Source organism: Parasteatoda tepidariorum, chromosome 1 (genome assembly GCF_982258835.1).
Source record: "Parasteatoda tepidariorum strain Cologne lab strain chromosome 1, Ptep-v5.0, whole genome shotgun sequence".
Classification (NCBI taxonomy): Eukaryota; Metazoa; Arthropoda; class Arachnida; order Araneae; family Theridiidae; genus Parasteatoda; species Parasteatoda tepidariorum.
In genome coordinates, this window is record NC_141755.1 from 70,515,561 (window position 1) to 70,537,234 (window position 21,674).

At 27.6% G+C, this 21,674-nt stretch overlaps 1 protein-coding gene across 6 annotated transcripts in view; it reads right to left on the minus strand.

Moving 5' to 3' along the window:
- Positions 1–11,605: 11,605 nt before the first annotated feature.
- Positions 11,606–21,674, minus strand: part of LOC107456226 (apoptotic protease-activating factor 1) — a 48,195-nt gene continuing 38,126 nt past the window's right edge. For 5 of the 6 annotated variants that reach the window (XM_043045940.3, XM_043045939.3, XM_043045942.3 and 2 more), the window contains exons 13-17: positions 20,869–20,994; positions 20,647–20,766; positions 19,391–19,522; positions 15,049–15,186; positions 11,606–13,557 (exon numbers count right to left, since the gene is read on the minus strand). In XM_043045940.3, coding sequence (XP_042901874.1) covers positions 13,285–13,557; positions 15,049–15,186; positions 19,391–19,522; positions 20,647–20,766; positions 20,869–20,994 — 789 coding nt within the window. In that variant the 3' untranslated portion in view covers positions 11,606–13,284. Of the gene's footprint in view, positions 13,558–15,048; positions 15,187–18,342; positions 19,291–19,390; positions 19,523–20,646; positions 20,767–20,868; positions 20,995–21,674 lie in introns of those variants that run through there. The other variant, XM_043045944.3, reaches the window with a different exon arrangement.

The window sequence follows — 21,674 nt, forward strand, 5'->3', positions numbered from 1 at the left end:
TCCTATTGAAATGATTAATGATCACTCCTTTCTTCCTGTTGGAGAAAAACCTTATCCGTGTAATGTATGTGATAAATCTTTTGTACATTCGTACATATTCCTTGTCACTCAAAATCGGACTGCAGGCCTCTATCATTACTGTTTATGAACAGTTTGATTTGTCTCTTACCATGCCTTGCTGATTGTTTTAAGGCTGTGTTTTGAACGCTACATTGGCCTATGAAATAACACTTGTTTTGTTGATAATCTGTCCTTTTCCTAACTGCTGCATGTTTACAATAGTTACTTATGAATGTTAGGTCAAGTATAGCCAGCATCCAGTTACTCTAATTCTGGAAATGGCTCACCATTAAGAAAAGCCAACAGTTTTGGGTGATGGTAGGTCTTATCTCCATGATTTAGATTAGTTGTAAAGAAGATCTTTGAAACTGTACTAATGTTTCATTAAATTTGAGACAACCATTGACGTTTTTAGAAATAGGCCATATTTAGTAGGGGGTGGGGCACAATCTGCAGTCCGTGGGCCATATGCGACCCACTGACTCTGGATATGTGGCTTGCGGATGCTTCTGAACACGCCTTTTTTTTAATAATAAAAAAATGAGACATGGAAAATTTTGACTCAAATGATTGAGGTCATCACTTTTTTAAGCGCTCAACTCGCACTGGATCTATTGTAAATCCATGACGTTTATCATTCTTTTCAATGGTTATTTCTATGAAATTTCGCATAGTTTTAAAAATTTCAATATTTTTAATACGATATTATGATGCTCGAATTTAGTAATCATTTTTCGACTCTCTTTATTTTTGCCGATTTCATTGTAAATCCAAGTCACTTTTGATTGTTTTTTGGCATTTAAAACTACTAATTTCCTTGTGGTTTTTAAAATTCTGATTCATTTATTATGATATTACGACTTGTGAGTTGTAAATCACGCATTTAATTTATCTCTTTTTTAACATGGTTTATTTGTGACGATTTCATGGTATATCTAAATTATTTCTTTTCTTCTTTCAAAGTCAGATATTGTTATACTTGACCCTGTGATTTTGAAAATCTCGTATTTTTGTTACAATATATTATTACCACATGCGAGTTTCAAATTGCGCATTTGACACTTTTTGATACGCTTTGTTTTTCAAGATTTCATCTTAAATCCACTTATTTTTCAATAATTTTTTTTGGCGATGCATTCCAACATGCTTTTAAAAATTCTGATTTTTATTATGACGTGAAATTTTAAATCACACGTTTAAATAATTATTTATTGATGCACTTTATTCATACTGATTTCATTGTAAATATAAGTTGGTCTTTTTTGCACATGTGATGATTTATTCTACATGATTTTAATGATTTCCTTAATTTAACCACCATGTTATTAGATCATGAGAGTTTCTAATCGCATATTTAAATAATCACTTTTTGATTGTTATTTATTTGTGCATAAGTTTTTTTTTTTTTTTTTTTGTCGTGCATTTGTGCGTGATATTTAGAATCCTGATATTTTAATACAGTGTCATTGCAATCTGTAAAATTCAAAAACTTGAAGAAAATGCAAATTTTTAAATTGCTTACTGTTTAAAATTTATGTTGTTTTAAATTCTTTGTAGCTTAGGGGGTTTTTATTAGGAAAAAACGAAGAAAACTTTTCATATTTAAAATTCATAAAATCTTTAGTACTTCAAGAAAGTGATTTTAATTTAATCTTATTTTGGCTATTTTGGCATTATTGAATCTTATTAGGTTTTGATTTAATTTTTGTTTAAACACTATAAATTTTCTTTAGTTGAAATATTTATGTATGTTTTTTACTCTTTCATTATATAAGCATTGCAGTATTTTTAGAAATTACCACCCCTTAATATTTATATATTGTTGCATATCTTCATAGTTAAATGAGATTCATAGCTATGAAATCTGTCACTGTTGGAAAGTCTAATACTAGAATTGGGTTTGTGAAATGATCTTGTCTTGAAAGCCCCAGACAATCTAGTATATAGTCAGGGGTGGCCTGATAGTCAGCTCATTTCACACAGGTTTAGAAAACCTTTTTGATGGACAATATTTATGTATTATTATTATATATTATTATATATTAATCTGGATATATATATATTCTGATTAATCAATTACTGATAAAAAGGAAGAAAAAATTTAGAATAATTTTTGAATTAATTCTAATAATTAAAAATATAAAATTTTCTGAAAATATATTGCTAAATTTTTGAAAAGAAAAATTTAATGCTTAGAACATAATTTTTTTTAATCATATTTGCCATCAACATGACTAAATATATGCTGACCCTTCTTTATTCAACCTGCTGTGCAAGTGGCCCTTCAATAAAAAAGATTGTACAGTCCTACTATACAATAATCTTGAGGTAGTCCAGGATGTGGCTGGGTGGGAAGTTGCCACTTGAGCACGGAGGAAAATTTTTCATTCGATTTTAAAATCTCATGCACTTGAGTTGATAAGTTCTAGATCTGCAAATCATTGAAATGCTTTAAAGAATCTCAAATTCCTTCCTGATAGAGATTTGTGAAAATGAAAAGTGTCTTAATTTTTAATATTTAAAAAGTTATTACAAAGATGCTTTCTGGGATTGGGTTTTTACCGGGAAAAGTGTTTTTACCAGGATATTGTGTAGTGTCAGCGAAGATGAGGAAAGAGCAAGGGTATTGACTTTTTACCTTTAATGTTTTTTTTTTTTCTTTAAGTGCGATTGCCCAGTTCCTAATTTGCTTGGAATTCACTACACTGATGTTTTTTTTTCAAGGTTAAAGATTTGCCCGGTTGTTTTAGTTAGTTCTGGATTTTCATCAAAGCTTTTATCCATGTTTATTTTTAAATTTAAGTGATTGTTCGGTGTAAAATTGTGCAGAAATCCACTACTCTGATGTTTTTTATTTTTTTAAAGTTGAAGAATTAACCAGATGTTTTTTTTCAATCTCTTCTACCCTCCTGGGATAAATTAAGAATGTTTAAATTATTTTTGAAATGTGCATTGAACCTTAATATGTCTGCTGGGTGCAAGACTTTTATGTTTAGTGTGTTGTTTTAAATAGAGCCTGTGAATGTTGACTTTGTGTTGTGTTAAGAAGTAAATTATTGTATGTAAAAATATTTAATGTGACTATGGTATCATTTTCTTATTGCTATGCATCAGCTAAAACGATGTAAAGAATAGTATAATTTTAAGGTTTTTTTTTTTAAGCAAAATAGGATTCATATTTTATAAATGAATCCTATGTATTTATTTATATATATTTTTTATGTGTTTAAGGTCATTAAATAATAGTTTGTGTGTATATATTGCTATATTTTTGATGAAATTTGCAGCATACTGGTAACAACATTGTTGTCTGCATGTGATATAGATCTTTCATTTTTTATTTATGAAATGTATGTTTTGTGTTATAAAAAGGCTATAATGCAAGTGAACTTAGAAATTAATAGGGTTGCAATATTTAATTCTGTTTTTAGCAGTTTGTGACATAGTTGGTATAATTTAAATCATGATTAAAATTTCTATTCAAACCACTTAATTGTTTTTTTTTTAAATTATGTAAATCAACTGTGATTTTAAAGAAAATCATTATTTAAAAAAAATTTTTTTATGCAAATCATTTAAGTCAAAAATTTTTTATAAGTATATTCTTTGGGATTTAAATTTTTTTAAAGGCAGATTTTATTGATAATGTAGGTTTTAACCAAAGAAAAAGTAAATTATTATGTTTCTAAGTATACTAATAAATAAATAAAATTACAGACTCTGAATGGATTAGAGACATTAATTTGTTATATTATAATTTTTTTTTTTAGCTGTATGAAAAATAATTTGTTAGTGGTAAATATATTTCTTCTGTACTCATTTAGTTTTATTTTATTTGAATACTTCAATGCTTTTAAAACATATTAAATATGTTGTAAGTATTTATGAATACTGAAGAAGACTTGTCCTGCCCAAAATAACTTATAATATTTTTTTTTTCAACAATGTATTTCGATTTATGAAGTATAAATTAATTTATACTTCATTGGATATCTTGTTGACTGATTGCTGCACTGTCTTAAAAATTTTAGGATCTTTAGCTTGAACAAAAGTAACTGTGATTTTATTTATTCAGTGATTAGTTCTAAGTAATAAAAATAATAATTTTTGAAACATTTTAGTTAGAAAAATGTACTATTTCAGCTATATTATTGTTTTTAAACAATATAAGTGATATTAATATTTTTTACCACATGTTTTGGCAGGTAAATATAAAAAAATAGAAAATCTGATTTAAATCAAATCCAATTTAAAAAAAAAAAAAAATAATAATCATGAAATTATGTGACGTAAGCAGTGCCAATAAAAATGCTCCAAAATTGGTTAAGAAGCAAAAAAAATCGCAAAACATTGGGTGCAGGCGTATAACAAATCAGTTTCAATATTATATATAAGGAAATTTGTTATAACAAACTGAAAGAAAACACAAATAATTAAGATCAAAAGGATAAAACTTCTTTGAAAAAAACGCGCTTTTAAAAAACGCGAAATTAAAAGGAAAATCATTTAATTTTTGTAATGTTAATTTTTTAATTAAAAAAATGATTGATGGTTTTTAAATTTTTCTTTTAACAGGGCGCAATTCTAGTCTTAACTGAGCAGCCCCAGTTAAGCATTCTATTAATTTATCTACGTATCTTCTTCTCCTGACCTTTTCCATTTCATTTTTAAACTTCTACTGCGCATTATTATAGGGGGCGTTGGTTTTTCAGTTTTTAGTGTTTTCTTTTCCTCCACTTGCTTTTGAAGTTGATTCTTGACCTGTGACTGTGAGTTTTTAATTTTCTGATGATTTTCTTTTCGTAATTTGTTTATTATTTTGAATGTATCTTGTTTTTCCTGGACCTCTATACAAAACCATCGGGGTACTGAGGGAGATATTTTAAGCTTTTGCTTCTCCCTCAAATAGAAATGGTTTTGTTTTTAATGGCTACCGAGGCCGGTACCCCCTGAAGACGTCGGCTTCGGTGGTCATATTTTTATTTTATTTTATTTGTTTCTTGTATTGTTATAACAAACTAATTAATGTAAACTATTTTTTAAATTTTAATAGCAAGCTACTTTTTTTGAAAACAAGCGGGAGGCAAATTTTTTAACTTCTAAAAACGTGGAAAACTGATACAAAATTTATTAGAATTTCAATATGAGGCAGTAATTATTAATTTAATATTAAAATGAATGACTTTAAAATCCTTTTTATTACAATATGGTTTTTTACTAGTTTACATATTTTTAGATTTTTTAAATAAATAAATTTATGGCAGAATTTCATAATTCTATATTCTAGATGAGTTCATGATATTTAATAATAATTTACAAACTTGAAAACATGTAACTTGGGCATGTGTGATTTAAGATTTTTTCTTTTGTTTTCAATCAGTTAAGAACTTTTAAAACTAATATTAGAAACATGATCAAATTATGCTTAGTATAACACTGACCAAAACTATATACTTAGTATAACTGACCAAATTATAGTGCGTTACCAAGAAAGAGGCAAGGAGTTCGAGCAAGTTGTATAGAAAAAAACAAAACAAATAATTACAGCTTCCATCACCGATGGTTCGAGAACAGGTTCGTGTACCAATAGAAAGGTAAAGGGTTCGAGTATTGGTCAAGAACGGCTCCGAAAATTGATTTAATGCTAGCAGATTAGAAAACCTGCTAAAAATTAGTAAGTTCGAGTATTGGTCAAAATTGACTGGTTTTGAAAAGTGAGCAATTTATATCAATTCAAACCTGTAGTAAGTTAATAGATTCCAGGATTGAATTCTACAGAATGATGGAATATAAATGTGTTATAAATTAAAACGATCAATTAATTGTAGGTGACAGCGGCGAATGAAATGTAGAGGGTTTGAATATTAGTTTAAAGAAGTCTGGTTAAAACAACTTGTCAAATTATAGCAGGCTCAGGTGCCAATGGAAAATTAATGGGTTAGCGTATTGAATAAAAAAGCCTTCTAAATCCGATTACTAAATAGCATTGATTACTGATAGAAACAGTGGCAGAGGTGATTGTGAGCCCAAGTCAAAATTCCGGAAATTATCTTGAATTCAAAAAAAGAAGAAAAAAAATGTTTCAATTGAAAAAAATTTTAAACAAGTTTTTTTTCTCCCTTTCCTCTGTATTTCTTAATTTGATTAAAATATATTTAAAATTTTATGCATACCTATACCTATGACACATACCTATGATGACCTGGAGAAGTAATTAAAATTAACAAATATGTCTTTCTTTCTTGAGTTTATAATTATAGTAACTGTTTACTGATAAAAAAATAAATATTAATCACGAATATAAGCTTATAAAGTATCTCTCTGGCTCTCCCTTACAAACAAATAAAATAAACTGTGTTTTTAAGTTCCACCTTTGAAAATTTGATTTCCGGAAACTTCTGTGATCAATGATTTTTTGAAACATCTGGACCTTCGATCTCCGGATCACTGTTAGCAAAAATTCCGGAAATCCGGATTTTTTTCGGAGCACAATCAGCCCTGCAGTGGGTTCGAATATTGGTCAGAATATGATGACTGGTTTTTGAATAATGATATAAGAAGTTGTTATTAACGTCTCCCTAGAGCTGTATAGTAGGCTTTTGGCGACAGTTTGGGAAATATCTCTGACGATGGTTCGCAGTCACGCCATCACAATTTTGATCCTTGGCCGAGGGGATTTCAGTAGCTCGAAGACGTGAGTGTTTCATGAGCACCCTACGCAGACAGATCCAAGTAATCACCTACCCAGACACTGACCGCAATAGTGATGTATGACATCAGTGATCTTTCGTGTCTTAACAATCAGTCCACTGCGGGACGAGTACCGATAAAAAAAATAATTAGTAAGTTCCAGTAGTCTAAACTGACTGGTTTTTTGAAATAAGACTAAATTAAAGCAGGTACAAGTATTGATAAAAAGAGATTGGGAAAACTGATCGAATAGCAGTACACAGATAGTGGCTTCGCGTTTGGTCTAGTAAGACTGCAATTTAAGTAGGTTGGAGTAATGAACTGAAGAGACTGATTTTAAAAACTGAATAATTAATTGTAAGTTCAAGTACCGATAGAAACATGGGGGGTTCGAGTAAAGAGAAATAGGTCAGAAGACTGAATTTTTGAAAATTGATCAAATATTTTCAGGTTTGTGTACCGATAAAAATTAAGTGTTCGAGTTTAGGTCAAAAGTGGAGTTGAAAACCGATTTAATTATAGCGGATTAGAGAAGGGCCTCTCTGGCCGAGCGGTATAGCCGATCAAACGCTGTGCCAAGTGTGGAGGTAGGGGGTTGGAATCCCGTCGTAACCCTGGCTGTATTCTTCATGAATTGTCCTCTGAATTGTTTTATCTGTCTTTCTACTTCACAAAGGCTTATAAGCCTAAATTGAGCACACAAGCCTGCAAATGTATGTAATTTTAATAAAGCAAAACGGATTAGAGGACAGTTAAAAATTAAAATGTTCGAGTATTGGTCAGAAGAATTAGGTTTTGAAAAATGACCTAATTATAGAAGGTTCAGATACCCACTATTATTTTATCAGTTTTCAATACTCGACACAGCATTCGAACCTGCTATAATTTCATCAGTGTTCAAAGCAACCCACTATCTTTCTATCGGTACAATAGCCGACTATTATTTGAACAATTTTCAAAAATCAGTCCAATACTCGAACCCATTATCTAATCTAGCCCATTCTTTTTAGTTCAGTACTCGAACCCAATGTTTCTATTGGTATTCGAACCTGTTATTTATTGTTCACTTTTCAAAACCAGTTTCTTCAATTCAATACTTTAACCTATCAACTCTCTATCGGTACCTAAGCCTTCCATAATATGACGAGTTTTTTTTTTTTTTTTAACCTGTTTCTTTTGACCAATACGTGAACCCATTATCAGTTTTCGAAACCAGTCTTTTTAATTAAATACTGACTATGGATAATTTGGTCATTTTTCAACGCAACTTTCTTTACATCAATACTCGAACCCACTACCTTCCTCTTGGTACATGAACCTGCTATAATTCTGTACTGAAGAAAAGTTAATGAGTTCGAGTATTGAATTAAAAAGACTGCTTTTGAAAAGTGTATTTAAAGTAGGTTTGAGTAGTAGGTGATCAAAAAACAGTTAATTGGTCGAATTAGGGCAGATTAGAGTACGGATAAAAATATATATTTTTGTCATTCTCCACATTTTTCTTTGAATATTTCTTTTTTCAATACTGAGGGGAAACCTAGTTTATGATGTAGCATGTTTTCTTGACAGAATTCCATTCGAAGAGAAATAAACGAAAACAAATATTACAAACATGGCATTTATATAAATAAAAAAGCACACAAGTCTAAAATATCTTAACCATTAACATAAAGTTCCAAAAATAAAATGAGCAATTTGGTTGCATTTTGAAATCTGTAAACATATCTAAAATATAAGCAAATTTAATAACAAAATGTTTTTTCAATAACTTTTTTTCTTCTTCACAAAGTATTAGAATTAAAGATCTGATATACAAATAGAATTATGCATTGATATCCATACATAACACTTAAATTCATAAGGCACTGTATTCCATTACATAAAAACGGGCATATATTACAGCAGTCATTGCACAATATTTATATCACAAAATTGTCTCAATAGTTGAGAATCTTAAAAACAATTCAACTAAAAGGTTATGCACTTTTTTTAAACACTTGATGAATAGTGAAATTTTAACTTAAAAAAGTTAGAATAGTTTGAATTAGGCTTTAAAATATGAAAATGAATGTTATATTTTGTTCTTGTTTAAGATAGTTTTTAGATAATAGAAAGAAGCAATAACTTGATCAGAATGTAAACTATATTATGAATTAATTTTATTAATTAATTATATTTAATAATTATATTATTAATTAATTATATTTAATACTTATATTATTAATTAATTATACTTAATACTTATATTATTAATTATGTAATTAATTAACTATTTAAACATTAATTTTATATAAAATTATTTAGAAATACATTAATTTTTAATTAATAAGTGAATTTATAAATAATATCAATATTATTTATAAATGTTTAAAAGTGAAATTGACACATAAATGACAATATCAAACAACATTATTGAGCTAGATAAAAAAATTTTCATAACTTTCGGCAAGATTCAGCAAAAACGTGCTGTTGGCTGAATGCAAGGCATATTGGGATTTTCTTTTTTTTTTGAGCATGCACACTTTTATTTTTGATGTTACTTATATTTTTTGAGAAAATGTTAAAATAGCATTTCTGAATTCCTTACTCCATTGGGTAATCAGAGACCATTGGAATAGGACCAGCTTGGCCCTCTTTGTCTCCTGTTCTAAACCTTTGGGACTTCTTTTTTGAAGCTATATTGAAGACAAAAATGTGCAAATTATCTCCAAAACCACTGCTGAGTTCAAAACTGCCATTCAGGAGATCATTGCTTTTTTGACACCAGAATTTTGGCATTTGTTAGAGTAATTTTTTTAAAATCTAAACAGTTTTTATCGAAATTTTATTTTCTTATTTCATATAGCTCAATACTTGTCACAGAGTGCATTGAAAAAAATAAAATAAAAATTATGATAAGTAATAAAACGTAACAATAATATCTGATTAAGTACATTGTATTGTAAGAAACATTTATTCAAGAGCAAAGAGTAACATGAATCCAAAATTATATTTCTTTACTCAAATTAAAAAATTCTTTATGATTGAAAAATTAACTAATTCTCTCTTAATGGCAGTATGTTAAAAACATTCTGCTATATAATTGATGCATTAATATATAAGTATAAAAAAATTATATATATTTTTCCCTATTTGTTTCTTTACATTTTTATTACACTGCAAGAAATTTTTTTTACAATTTCATTAGAAATATAAACCATTTTGTATGAAAATAAACACATGCTAATAATTGAAAATTACTTGCTAAAATTTCCAAAATTTTTTTTTTTTTACAAGAGGGAAGTATGACTCCATATCCCCCGGCTACACCCCTGCCTGATCTAAAACATTTGATTTTCAGCAAAGATTCTTGTTAAAGATACAAAAATAATTTGGTTTAAAACATGCATATAAATTCAACCAAACTAAGTTTCAGTTATTATTTAAGGAAAAGTTCGAAAACAAAATTACATCACAATTTTAAAATTAACAACAAAAATTAAGCCATGAAAAAAATACTGCAGGACTATTTTGCAACAAATGTATAGTAGAAAAAAAGTTTGTACAAGAAGATAAAAAGTCAGTCTTAAATGAAGGTTTCATTTGAAAAGAGTAAAAATTGTACTATTACAAACATGATATACATAAAAAGATTTTTTGTACATTTATATACCTATTTTGTGCGTTCAAAATAACAAATTAATAGTTGAAAATTGAATTAGAGGCAAGAAAGTTTGGACTGTAAAATACGTATTTGCAAAGGAATGCTTAAAGATGATGTAAGCTAATTAATATTAATTTTATGGCTAAATATTTAACTAACTTCAAAAAATAAAAGTTATAACAATGCCACGATACGTTTACCTATAAAAATAAAACATTTTACTAACAATCGGTGATTAATATAGAATAATTAAACACTCTACTCTCAAATATATATATAAATATAGAACAATGCAATTCTTCATACATCTTTATTATTTTTGACCAAATAATAACATCAGCATTATTATTGATTATATTTTTTTAATAATTTAAATGTAATGATTTTATTAGTCACGATAAATAAAAGATAAATTTAAATTTATATATAAAATAATTCAGCTTACTATACATTGTTTACAAGGTAAAAAAAAAAAAACACTAAATTAAAAGTGAATGAATACATTTTAAAAATTAGACATTATGGCTTGAAATTTTATATCACACTATATTTTTACACATCAACATTCATTCAACAATATTCTCTCATTCATTTAAAACTCAGTACGTCACCATTAACTAATGATGAGTAAATTTGGCACAACTTTTATTACTTGAATCAAGCAATGACCATAATGCAAGATAAAAGTTCATTGAAAACCAAGCTCCAAAACTAAATAATTTGCTTTATGGGCATTGTTAAGACAAGTAAGATAACTAAACTACGTAAACTAGTAAGATAACTAAGTTATTTTAGGTATATTCCCTAATATTAAAAAAAAAAAAAAAAAAACTCTAAAATTTGTTAAACTTTTTTTATGATATAAATTAAGGTTTGAAAAATTTTAAAACTCTTACATGTCATGTCGAGTATGTAAGGTTTTAAATTTTGAAATTTTTATAAGCTTAAACACCCTTTTTCGCATGTATAATAATAAAAACATCAATATCTACTTATAGGAAAGCAACAATTCGTTTAAAAAAACTTATTGCAAAAGCCTCCTTATTTACCAGAAAGACAAAACAGCAAAAGGAACTATGTATAATAGGAAGAAACAAATTTTACATCTTAATCTAGAGTTGCTAACCCCTTCAGGATTGGCATAATAATGATAAAAAAATAAAAAAGATGATCTCCAGGCCGCATACTCTGAGTTTCTGTGAACGATTATGTATACCTACTAACATGAAATATAATACAAGAGTACAATATTGAGATCACGCCTGTGCTATTAGTTAGAAAGGTTCCATACAATAATGTGTGTCATGAAAGGAGAATGATCAAAGGAGATAGGAGAATGAATCATGAAAGGAGATAGGAGAATGAAGGATCCTGAAGCAGTTAAAAGAATATTCTCACTTTAAATTTTAACATTTACATTCATTATTATTGATGCACAGCAATTACAGTTCATTTTTAGTATAAAATTATGTATGATTAGGATAATAAAAAAGAATAAGCTACTTTGTTTTCATAAGTTTTTGTTAAGGATCACATTTTTAAGGCACGCTTAATGAATATTTTAGTGTATTTCTGACTAAATATTTAGGTACATGTCTGGCTTGACATATAAGGGTTAAAAGTAGAAAATACCCTGAGCTCTTTTGCCCTATCCTCAATTTACAAGTCCTGGTATAACCATTTAATTTTGATTATTGATAAAATAGTCATAATAAAACTTGAACAATTTGTTTGCTTTTTTCAAAAAAAAAATTTCATTACTAAGACTTTATTAAAGAAAAAAAAATATATAAATTCTGAAAAGTTTTTAAAATATTTCAGATGAATATAAATTTTCATTTAGTTATTAAATTAAGAGTTACCGTATTAACCCATAAGGTCGGGGATTCCTCCTTATTGACGATAAAAAGATAATACTGGAGTATGCACAGAATACACTACCCTAACTTATAGATCTGGGAGCAGATGAGTATTAATTTCCCACTTTCCATTATCACACTCCCCACAAAAATATGCAACAGACAATACTACAAGAAACAAAAAAATTGTAGGATCATCTAAATAGAAGGGAATAATATTTTGACTATAACACATTCTTTTCACACGTAGCAAAGATACCAGGTAGGCCAGATGCAACCTATGATCGTTTCTATGATCGTTTAACAGAAATTGTTGGATGAGCTGATTATTCATATCAGTACAAAATTGCAGGTGACTCTATCATAAGTAGTAAGCCTGCTATAGAAGAATTCATGAAATAAATCTGAAGCATTATTTTCATAAATACAAATTTGTCCAGTCAGATAGAGATTATTATTGTAAAAATTGAGCTTAAATGATATGTAACAAAACTAATAAAGGTATTTAAAAGTTATACATCAAACTTTATGTCACTTAAACTAATTTACTAAAAAAAAAGTGGAATAAATCTGTGTGCAGTAAAAAACTGTAATAAACTAATAGAATATTTTTTGTTTTGTTTTTTCAACTCAGCTTTATAATTTTGATGAGAAACTTGTTTTTAGACATTTGACATTTTAAAAAGGCATCTCTGCATTTTCCCCCTCTATTTTTTAAAAAAATATCTAATGAGAAAAATAATCTGAAAATCTGCAAGGCTGTTGTTTTCTGTTTTGAGTTGGGATCCATGTGAAACAGCCTCTAACAAAGCAGCTTTAAAGATTCACCTAATTCAAAGAAAAACTGTTAAACTCTTTAAAAGTAAAAGCTATTTCCCTGCAACACAGACTAACTTTACTTGGTACAAATCCAACAAATTCTGATGATAAAACAATTATATTTCTTGCCACAAAAGTAAGAACAAGTACAAAAATAATAATGTTCAAAATTTGCACATTTTACAAAAATAGAAAAAAAAAAAAAAAAGGCACTCATGAAATCTTTTTCAGAACGTACAAAACGTAGTTAACAACAGCAACGATGATGTTGAAGTCATCAGATGCCCAAATGCAGGGTTGTTTGACTCCCATGACTGAACTAGGCAGTACAAGAGTTTGATAGTCCTTGGAAGCCACATCACATATCTTAATGAATTGCGAAACTGTCAAAAATTGAGATCCATCTCTTTTAAATAAGATGTCATGAATCATAGATTTGTGGGGCATTTTCGAAACATGTTCAGGCTTGCCCTGAAAGGTCCACATCTAAAATAGAAAACAATTTTTGAATGAACCTTCAAATATATATATTTACATATTAACAAAATGAAAATCGAACATTAGAAGAAAAATAATATTACAATTGTATCAACTAAAATATTTGCTGAATATAGATAAAAAATTAATAAATAATTAAAAAATATCTCTTATGGACATTTAAAAAAACTCCTTTCAAGTCAAACTGTAAATTAACTAAGGCTGCCTTTGATACAATTTAAAAGAAGAGTATACTTAAAGTTAAAAGAAGAGTATATTTAAAGATAATTTATAATAAATTTAAATAGAAAAAATTATTCATGTCAGATAAAAATAAAATTTTTTATAAATATCTCTAATTGGTTATTATTGTAATAAAATTCCACTACAAATAATTATATATGCATTAAAAACCTATTCCTTTCTAAAACAAACAGTTTTGTATGCTTCTTAAAAAAGGTTCACCAAAACTGCCATAAACAATGTTTAAACGTCGTTGATAAATTAATAATAACATATGACCTATGATTTGATTTTATAAAATTTTAGAGTAAATGAAAATTTATACACTAGTCATTTATGTTACTTAAGAATGATTAGAAAAGTCTTTTACTCAATTTTCTTGATAACAAAATAAATAAATAAAATAACCATTTGAAATAAACAAAAAGTGAAAAAAATGGCAAACAATAATTAAATTTAAAAAATCATCTAGCATTAACAATAAAGAAAAAAAAAAGATGCTTTGAAATTGCCTATAATTAGTCACTATAATGATCAGAGCTATTTATCAGTAGCCAGATCTTTTATGGCAGTGATTCCCAAACTTATGACTTTTGCATACCCATTCTAAATTTTTCGTAATGCTGAGTACCACCAATAAAAAAAATGAATGATTTTTTTACTATAAAAAATTGCACAAAAGTTAAAAATCACAACTGGCTGTTGACACCACTAATTATTAACTGTTAACTCTGCAAAAAATAGCCAATTGACAAATAGGCAATCGTAAATTTTCATGGCTAGTTTCGTTTTTAAAATTTTTGTTTGTTGCAAGATATTTCGCATACGAACGCGCACCCCAGCTAAACGATTCCCGTACTCCTGGGGGTACGCGTACAACATTTTGGGAAACACTGTTTTATGGTAACAAAACAAATATTTATTGAGCTAAGAATATGCAGTTTTTTCTGGTGCAGTGCATTGCACTTACAAAATGCTACTAAAACCTCAAATTCTAGAGAAATGTATTAGATTCATAATTTCCAACTAATTGTAGAAGTGAGTATCTCCAAAATATCACCGACACAATCATATATCACCAAGAAAGTAACATTAAAGTTAATAAAAAAATTTAAATCAAACTCTGCCAACTAAAAAAAAAAAAAAAAATTGAGAAGTTATACATAAAAATCTAGCAGACAGAGAGTAGTTTTATTATAGTCATTGCAATTTTTAAAATTCTATAAAACTTAAAATGGTTAAGAAATGTACACTTACAATGACATCACCATTGTCATGACCAGAGATCAAAATATCACGGTTTGGAGAAAATCTACAACATCTAACATGATGATCTTCTTCCGGTTGAGATAGCTCAAGAGTTTTGAAATGCTCTCCATTCTCAGAATTCCAGAGCTGCAAATGAAGGTATCATGTAATAAAAAATATACGCACAGAAAATTAAGCACAATAGATATTTTCAGCTTTTTACACTATAGCAAGAAAAGATATGAAATAGATGTTGCAAGCATAAAGTTTAAAATTAATTATTACAAACATAATATAACAAATATTCTAGTTTAAGAGTTTTGGAAAACTTTCCATTCTCAAAATTTCACAACTGCAAATAGAGGTACATAGAAATAAAGCTGCATTGGTTCATTTTCCTTTTTCAAGCATTATTTTGAGTTTTTTGGGAAAAGTTTTGAAAGAATAGAAAAATAATAAATGTCCTATTTTATAGTCCAAAAATATTGCCATAAGAAAATTCTATAATTGCTTCTACAAGTTAACTCTGTTAAATTTTGAAAAAAAAAAAAAAAAAAAAATTCATATCTACAACAAATATAGATGAATTCCACGAGACAGTCAAACAAAGTTTTGGTAACAAAAGTTATTCCTTAAATAGCAATTTTCATTAATCAAAGCATGGTGAAAATAATGATGGATTCACTCAATTATTAATGTAAATAATTTACAAGAAGTAAAATTAAACATAATTATTTTTCGATTGAAAAGTTGCTTCTCAAAGGATTTTTTTTCAAAATGATAACTTTAATTATATATTTTGTTACGTAATATATTCTAGAGAGAATTTTTGCCATTATATTTTAGAGAATCTAATAAACACTTCTTTTTAATACATTATCACTATGAGGTGACATAAAATGACACTGTTTGGAAGAACAATAACATACAAGAGAACCTAGATTATCCAAAATAATTGGATTAACCGTATCCAGCTGGGATACTGGAAATATTTCAATTAAATAGGTGCTTTAATATATTTTTGTAAATAAATTTTGCAAATCAAGGTTTCTTTTTAATAGAAGTAATTTATACAGGGTTCCTACACTATTTTGAGAAAACAATATCCTAACTTTTGCAGGTTTTTCCTGACCAATAAAATTCCTCACCTGCAGTTTCCTACTCCAACAAAACTTTTAACATTGCAGTTTCAATTAGTAATAATATGCTACTTAGTCATAAGTATCATATATTGAATAGGATAAACACTTATATATTAAAGTGGAATTGCGTAATAGCACTTTATATCGCAAATTATATTTTCAGAAAACTTGTGAAACATAATTTTAATTATCATGATTAGATTAAACTTTTAGTGTATTTTTGTAGTTAGATACAAAAACTATTTAAATAAAAAGATCAAGAAAATCTGTTGGATTATGGAAATATTATTTTATTTAATGTTAAGTGGAACCAAATGCATGAGCGTCTTCGGGATATAAAGGGTTAATCAAATCTGCGAGATATGTATTAGTATCCTTAAAACATACTAGAACATTTGTTACATTAAGTTATTAATTTTTAAAAATCACCAATTCACTTTAAACTGACTTTTCTTTTAAAAGATAATATTTAAATATAAAGGGGAAAAAAGTCAAGAAAAGTTAATTATATACAAATAAAAATTCAGATAGAAAAATTATGCAAATAAAATCAAAAATATTTTTTTTTTCAGTATTTTTAAATTTATTTCTGTAATACTGTAAGCTTCCGGAGAAACTCAGGGGCTCCTATGTTATATAATATTTCTTAACATATTTTGTTGTTTGACAATTTCTGAATCAAGAACATCCAGTTCTGTTGCAGCAGTTTTCGTCAATTTAGATTTTCTTAATTTCAAATCATTTATCTTTTCATTTATTCACTTTCTAGAAATTTCAGCTTTTTTATCCTCTTTGTTTTTCTTTTTTTAGCTTCTAATGCATGTTTCCATTTTGTTCTAGATCCTTTTACAACATCTAGCATTTTTTAATTAATGTCTATGTTTTTTATTCCATTTATAAATGAAACAAAATCATACACACGCCATTGTGAAATAATCGAGTCTTCATTAAGGTTTTCAACCAAAGCTTTTATTGATTGAAAACCCCCCTTCGACTGTTGCATTACCATGAGAGAGGATAAGAACAATTTTTATAACCTCCCACAAATTTTCAATTTTTTTTTCTCCGTGCAAATATTTCGAAAAAAATTTATCTAATCTCTTTTGCTCCTCTTTTTTTTTTTTTTTTTGGGTAGCATCACAAAACAGTAAAAATTCCTTTTTTGCTTTTTCTGCTGTTGTTTCAGCTACTGTTGTCTGTAAACCAGTTATTCACACAAAGAGCAATAAACCTAGCAATCCTATCAAAAATTCCTTGATAAACAGGAGGAAAATTGCTAATAGGACAGGTTCTACCAGGGAAAGAGGAATGTTATTATGAGGAAATTACATATTTTGAATAACAGAATTTTTCCTTGCAACTTTATTTTTGCCTGTCAGTCTTTGAATGAACTATAGTTTTTTTTTTTTTCCTAACTTTATGAATATGTAAGAAAAATTCTGACTTTTTAGCTTAATTTTCGAATTTTGCAGGTTTTCCTGACCGTGCAGGAACCCTGTTATAGGATTTAAATTTTATAAATGGGGTTTACATGACAAAAATAATCTGCTTGAACTTGTTACTTTACTTACATTTACTTATATTGTGATTTGAAGGAGGCGTTTCATTTGTTGGTTTAAATTTTGTACTTCTTAGTTGTGATTCCCTTTCAATTTTATAGTGCTTTTCAACTGCAGTAAAGGTTATCGATTTTTGTGTTTTCATTATGGGGCCTTGGGGCACTGTTAGTTTTGGTTAAAACAACAGAAAGGCTCCTGTGTGTTTGCAGGCAGTGTGTCCCCTGATAAAGTACTGTCCTGCAAACACACATATATTTTCATTTTTATTTCAAATGTAAAGATTTTATATATGTCTTATTTCTATTTCATATAAAACAAATTTGGTTTCAGCTGCCTTGAGTGCTTTTCCAATTTGATTTAATGATTTATGTTTCAATGTGTTTTTTTTACCTCTTATGTATCAAAATTGACTTTGTAAATTGAATTGATTTTATGACTAGATAACATGTTTTTTCTCAGCAGAAGTGGAAGTCATGACGTTTAAATTACACTAATAATAATAAAAGACTGATGAAACAACAGATATTTTAATTCTATGTATACAGTACTAAGTTTTTTTTTTTTACTTTCAAGTTCTTACGTTAAGCAGAATTATGACAGCATTTTCTTTGTTTTTTTTTTTGAAATTGAGAAAAATTAAAACGAATGCATGTGAAACCTTTGTAAGTATAATAAAACACAACTTCAGAATTAACATCAGTCAATATATTCAGAATAAAGAGGTTCGGATAAATTAGGCTCTACTAGATATCATTTTCTGTCTTAAACAGAAAATGGTTTTCTATCTATATCTACAACATACTCAATCTATAAATGTAGAATCAAATAAAAATTTTTTTAAAACAGCAAGACATCTAGAGAAGTTTCCTTCAAGCAGTAGTTAAATTCAAACATATTACATGCATATTGTAAACAGGCTGAACACATAGGAACCATTTTGGAGTGTTAGGAAACCAGAAAAATTGAACTGAGAAGGAAAGGAAACTTTTCATTGACTGAGATAGAATGAATTGGGTGTGAAGTTCATGTTGACAAAAGTTTATTTTTCAAATCTCTAAATTTCACAATTTCTACTAAAAGCTTTTCATCAGTCACATGGGTAATCATTGTATGGTAATCAATTCAGAAAAACTACATAAGTTTTATGATAACATTAAAAATTATTAACATTGCAACAATTTACAGCGTCATACAATAAAATTTTAAATATTTATTAATAGTAACAACCAACCACATAATTGGTTCTGATGTGAGAAAAGAAAATTTGAGTTTCATAATTTTTTGTGCATCTTACAGCAAGAATGAAAATTGAAGCAAATTCACAAAGTGTTTAAGCTTGCTATCTTTCCAATTAATAAAAAATCCTTGGCACAAATGTAACAATTGATATTGTTTGCAATTTAATAGTATTTTGGTATTTTTTTACGATTCCAGTAACCAACTGCAGCTCAAAATCCATAAAAAGCTGTCACCCTCCATGAATTTTTAGCACTTTTTTCTTTTTTTTTTTTTGCAAAAAATACCTTGATTTTAAGATGGGCAGAAATCTTCTGTTAAGAGAAGAAAGGGAATGAGGATTCATTCTGTAGTCATGGTTAATACAAATAATATTTGCATTAAAAAAAGTTAGGTTAATCTTACAATCCATACCTTCACTGTTTTGTCAACACAAGCTGAAGCAAGAAGTTTTTCATTACGTGATACATCACAAAAAGTTATAACTTGGTTGCCGTGACCTTCAATGCGCGGTAAGCATAACTGACCAGAGTTTGTGTCCCATACCTATATATTGAGATTAAAAAATAAAAAAAACCCATTTAGCATGCATTAAACAGATCAAATAATATAATTTTGAAATAAAATCATTATACTAAAACCGAAATACTATATAACTAAAATAAGAACTACTTTTAAGTCTTATAGTCAAACTTATATAATTGGAAATTGAAAAGAGCATAGAAAAAGTTAAAAATATCAAAATATTTGAAAGTGACACAGAAGTATATTGAAATCACTTAAGAATATGAACTGAAAGAGCATCTGGGTTGTCAGGTTACCTCTCTCTTTTCATATTTTTTCCAGCGCCATCTTTTGTTGCTTAAAGTTTTAACTTTATTCTCTAAATGTATCGAAAGGAATTCAACATTCACTATTTTTTTAATTCTTTTTTTCCCCATTTCCGTGATTATTGCTACCCTTTCAGCTAATTATTTCATGACTTTAAAGCATTTCATCCCACAGTAAATTATATTCTTCAGCCGATGAGGTGAGTGCAAGTCTTTTTTCCCCCCAGGAAACTTTGATTGACTCATTTGCATTAGTGAATGTAGTAGAAAAAGGACATTGCTTTAGTTTTTCTTAGAAAAATAAAAACAATGTTTTTTGAATGTAAATATGTTTTGAATCTGCATTGTCATACTATGCAGACACTTTATTCATTTCATTTAATAGTTTAAAGGTGACAAGAATTATAAATTAAAAGAACAGATAATAACATAACATTTTAAACTTTTTTCAAAGTATTCAAAAATTATTAAAAATAAATTTAATTTAAAAATTAGTTCTTTTTCTTTGTTTATAATATTGCAACACACATTTAACCTAATAGTTTTAAAATTGTAAGAATTATAAATTAAAAGAATAAATAACAACATATTAATATCAACCTCCTGTACTTCCTAAAGTGCAGAATAACATAAAATTCATTACAATTTTAAAACAATTGATCTCTTTTAAGCTTTGACTTACTAGATTTTTACTACACGTTAAAAAATAATAAAAATAAAATAAAAATTCTATTTGAAATCTGAAAGGTTAAAAAAGACGGCCAATCAATAAACTTCTTACAGCAACATTTAGGGATTGACATGGTCTATTACTTTAAACATAATAATAATAATACCAACCCTTAAACTACCATCTTTGGAGCATGACAGCAATTTATCTGACATTTGGAAAGCCACACACATTGTAACAGACTGTGTGTGACCCTTTAAAATGAGAGATTGAGATCCATTTCTCCAAACCTTTAAAAACAATTACAGAACAAAATAATGATTATTTCCAATGTGATAAATTAATACAAAAACAATTCAAATTATAGTGGAAGGGACAAAAAGGAAACTTACTTTAATAGTCTTATCCTCTGAGCATGTAAAAAATGTGAGATCAGTTTTAGAATGCAGTATGTAATTAACTTGTTTTAAATGAGAAGGGAATAATGATCTTGAGGTATTAGTAGCTAAATTAATAATCTGCAAGCAAAAACCAATCATTATTTATGAACACAAAAAGGAAAAAAATAATCATTCTGTGTGCAGTGCAAAATACAGGAAAAAATAAACTTTAATAACATTTTATCTAGTTTGATTTTTTAGTTACTTTCAAACGTAATATTTTAAAATTACGTAATTTAAAATGAGGTAAAAACTAATATACCACAAAAATAAAAAATTTTTTTGACCATTATAAAATTAAATAAAAAAAATAAATAAATAATCTAAAAAATTGCACTTTACATAAAGTTAAGTTAGCATAAACAAGTTTTAAAAATGTTTGTAAGTTTTTTGACTTTCCAAAAAGTTCGAAAGATATGGCAGAATAGGCAAGAAGTGAAATTTACATTGAGGGGCTTAAACTTGCCATCTTTCTTCTAACAAAGCTATAGAGACCATATTTTACAGATTGCTGATAAAAGTCTATAGTATTAATCTTTTAAGGGTCAAACATTCAAATGTGCTAAAAAAATGGTAAATTTATTTAGCAAAAGTACATTTTTGAAACTTAAAATAATGCCTATTAATTGTAAATTTTAACTTAAAATAATGTCTTCAGAAATTAGTAAGCATATTTAAGAGTAATTCCTCAAGCTATTAAGATTGTACATTCAAGCAAGCACAAAGTTCAATAATTAGATTAAGAAGCATTTTCTATT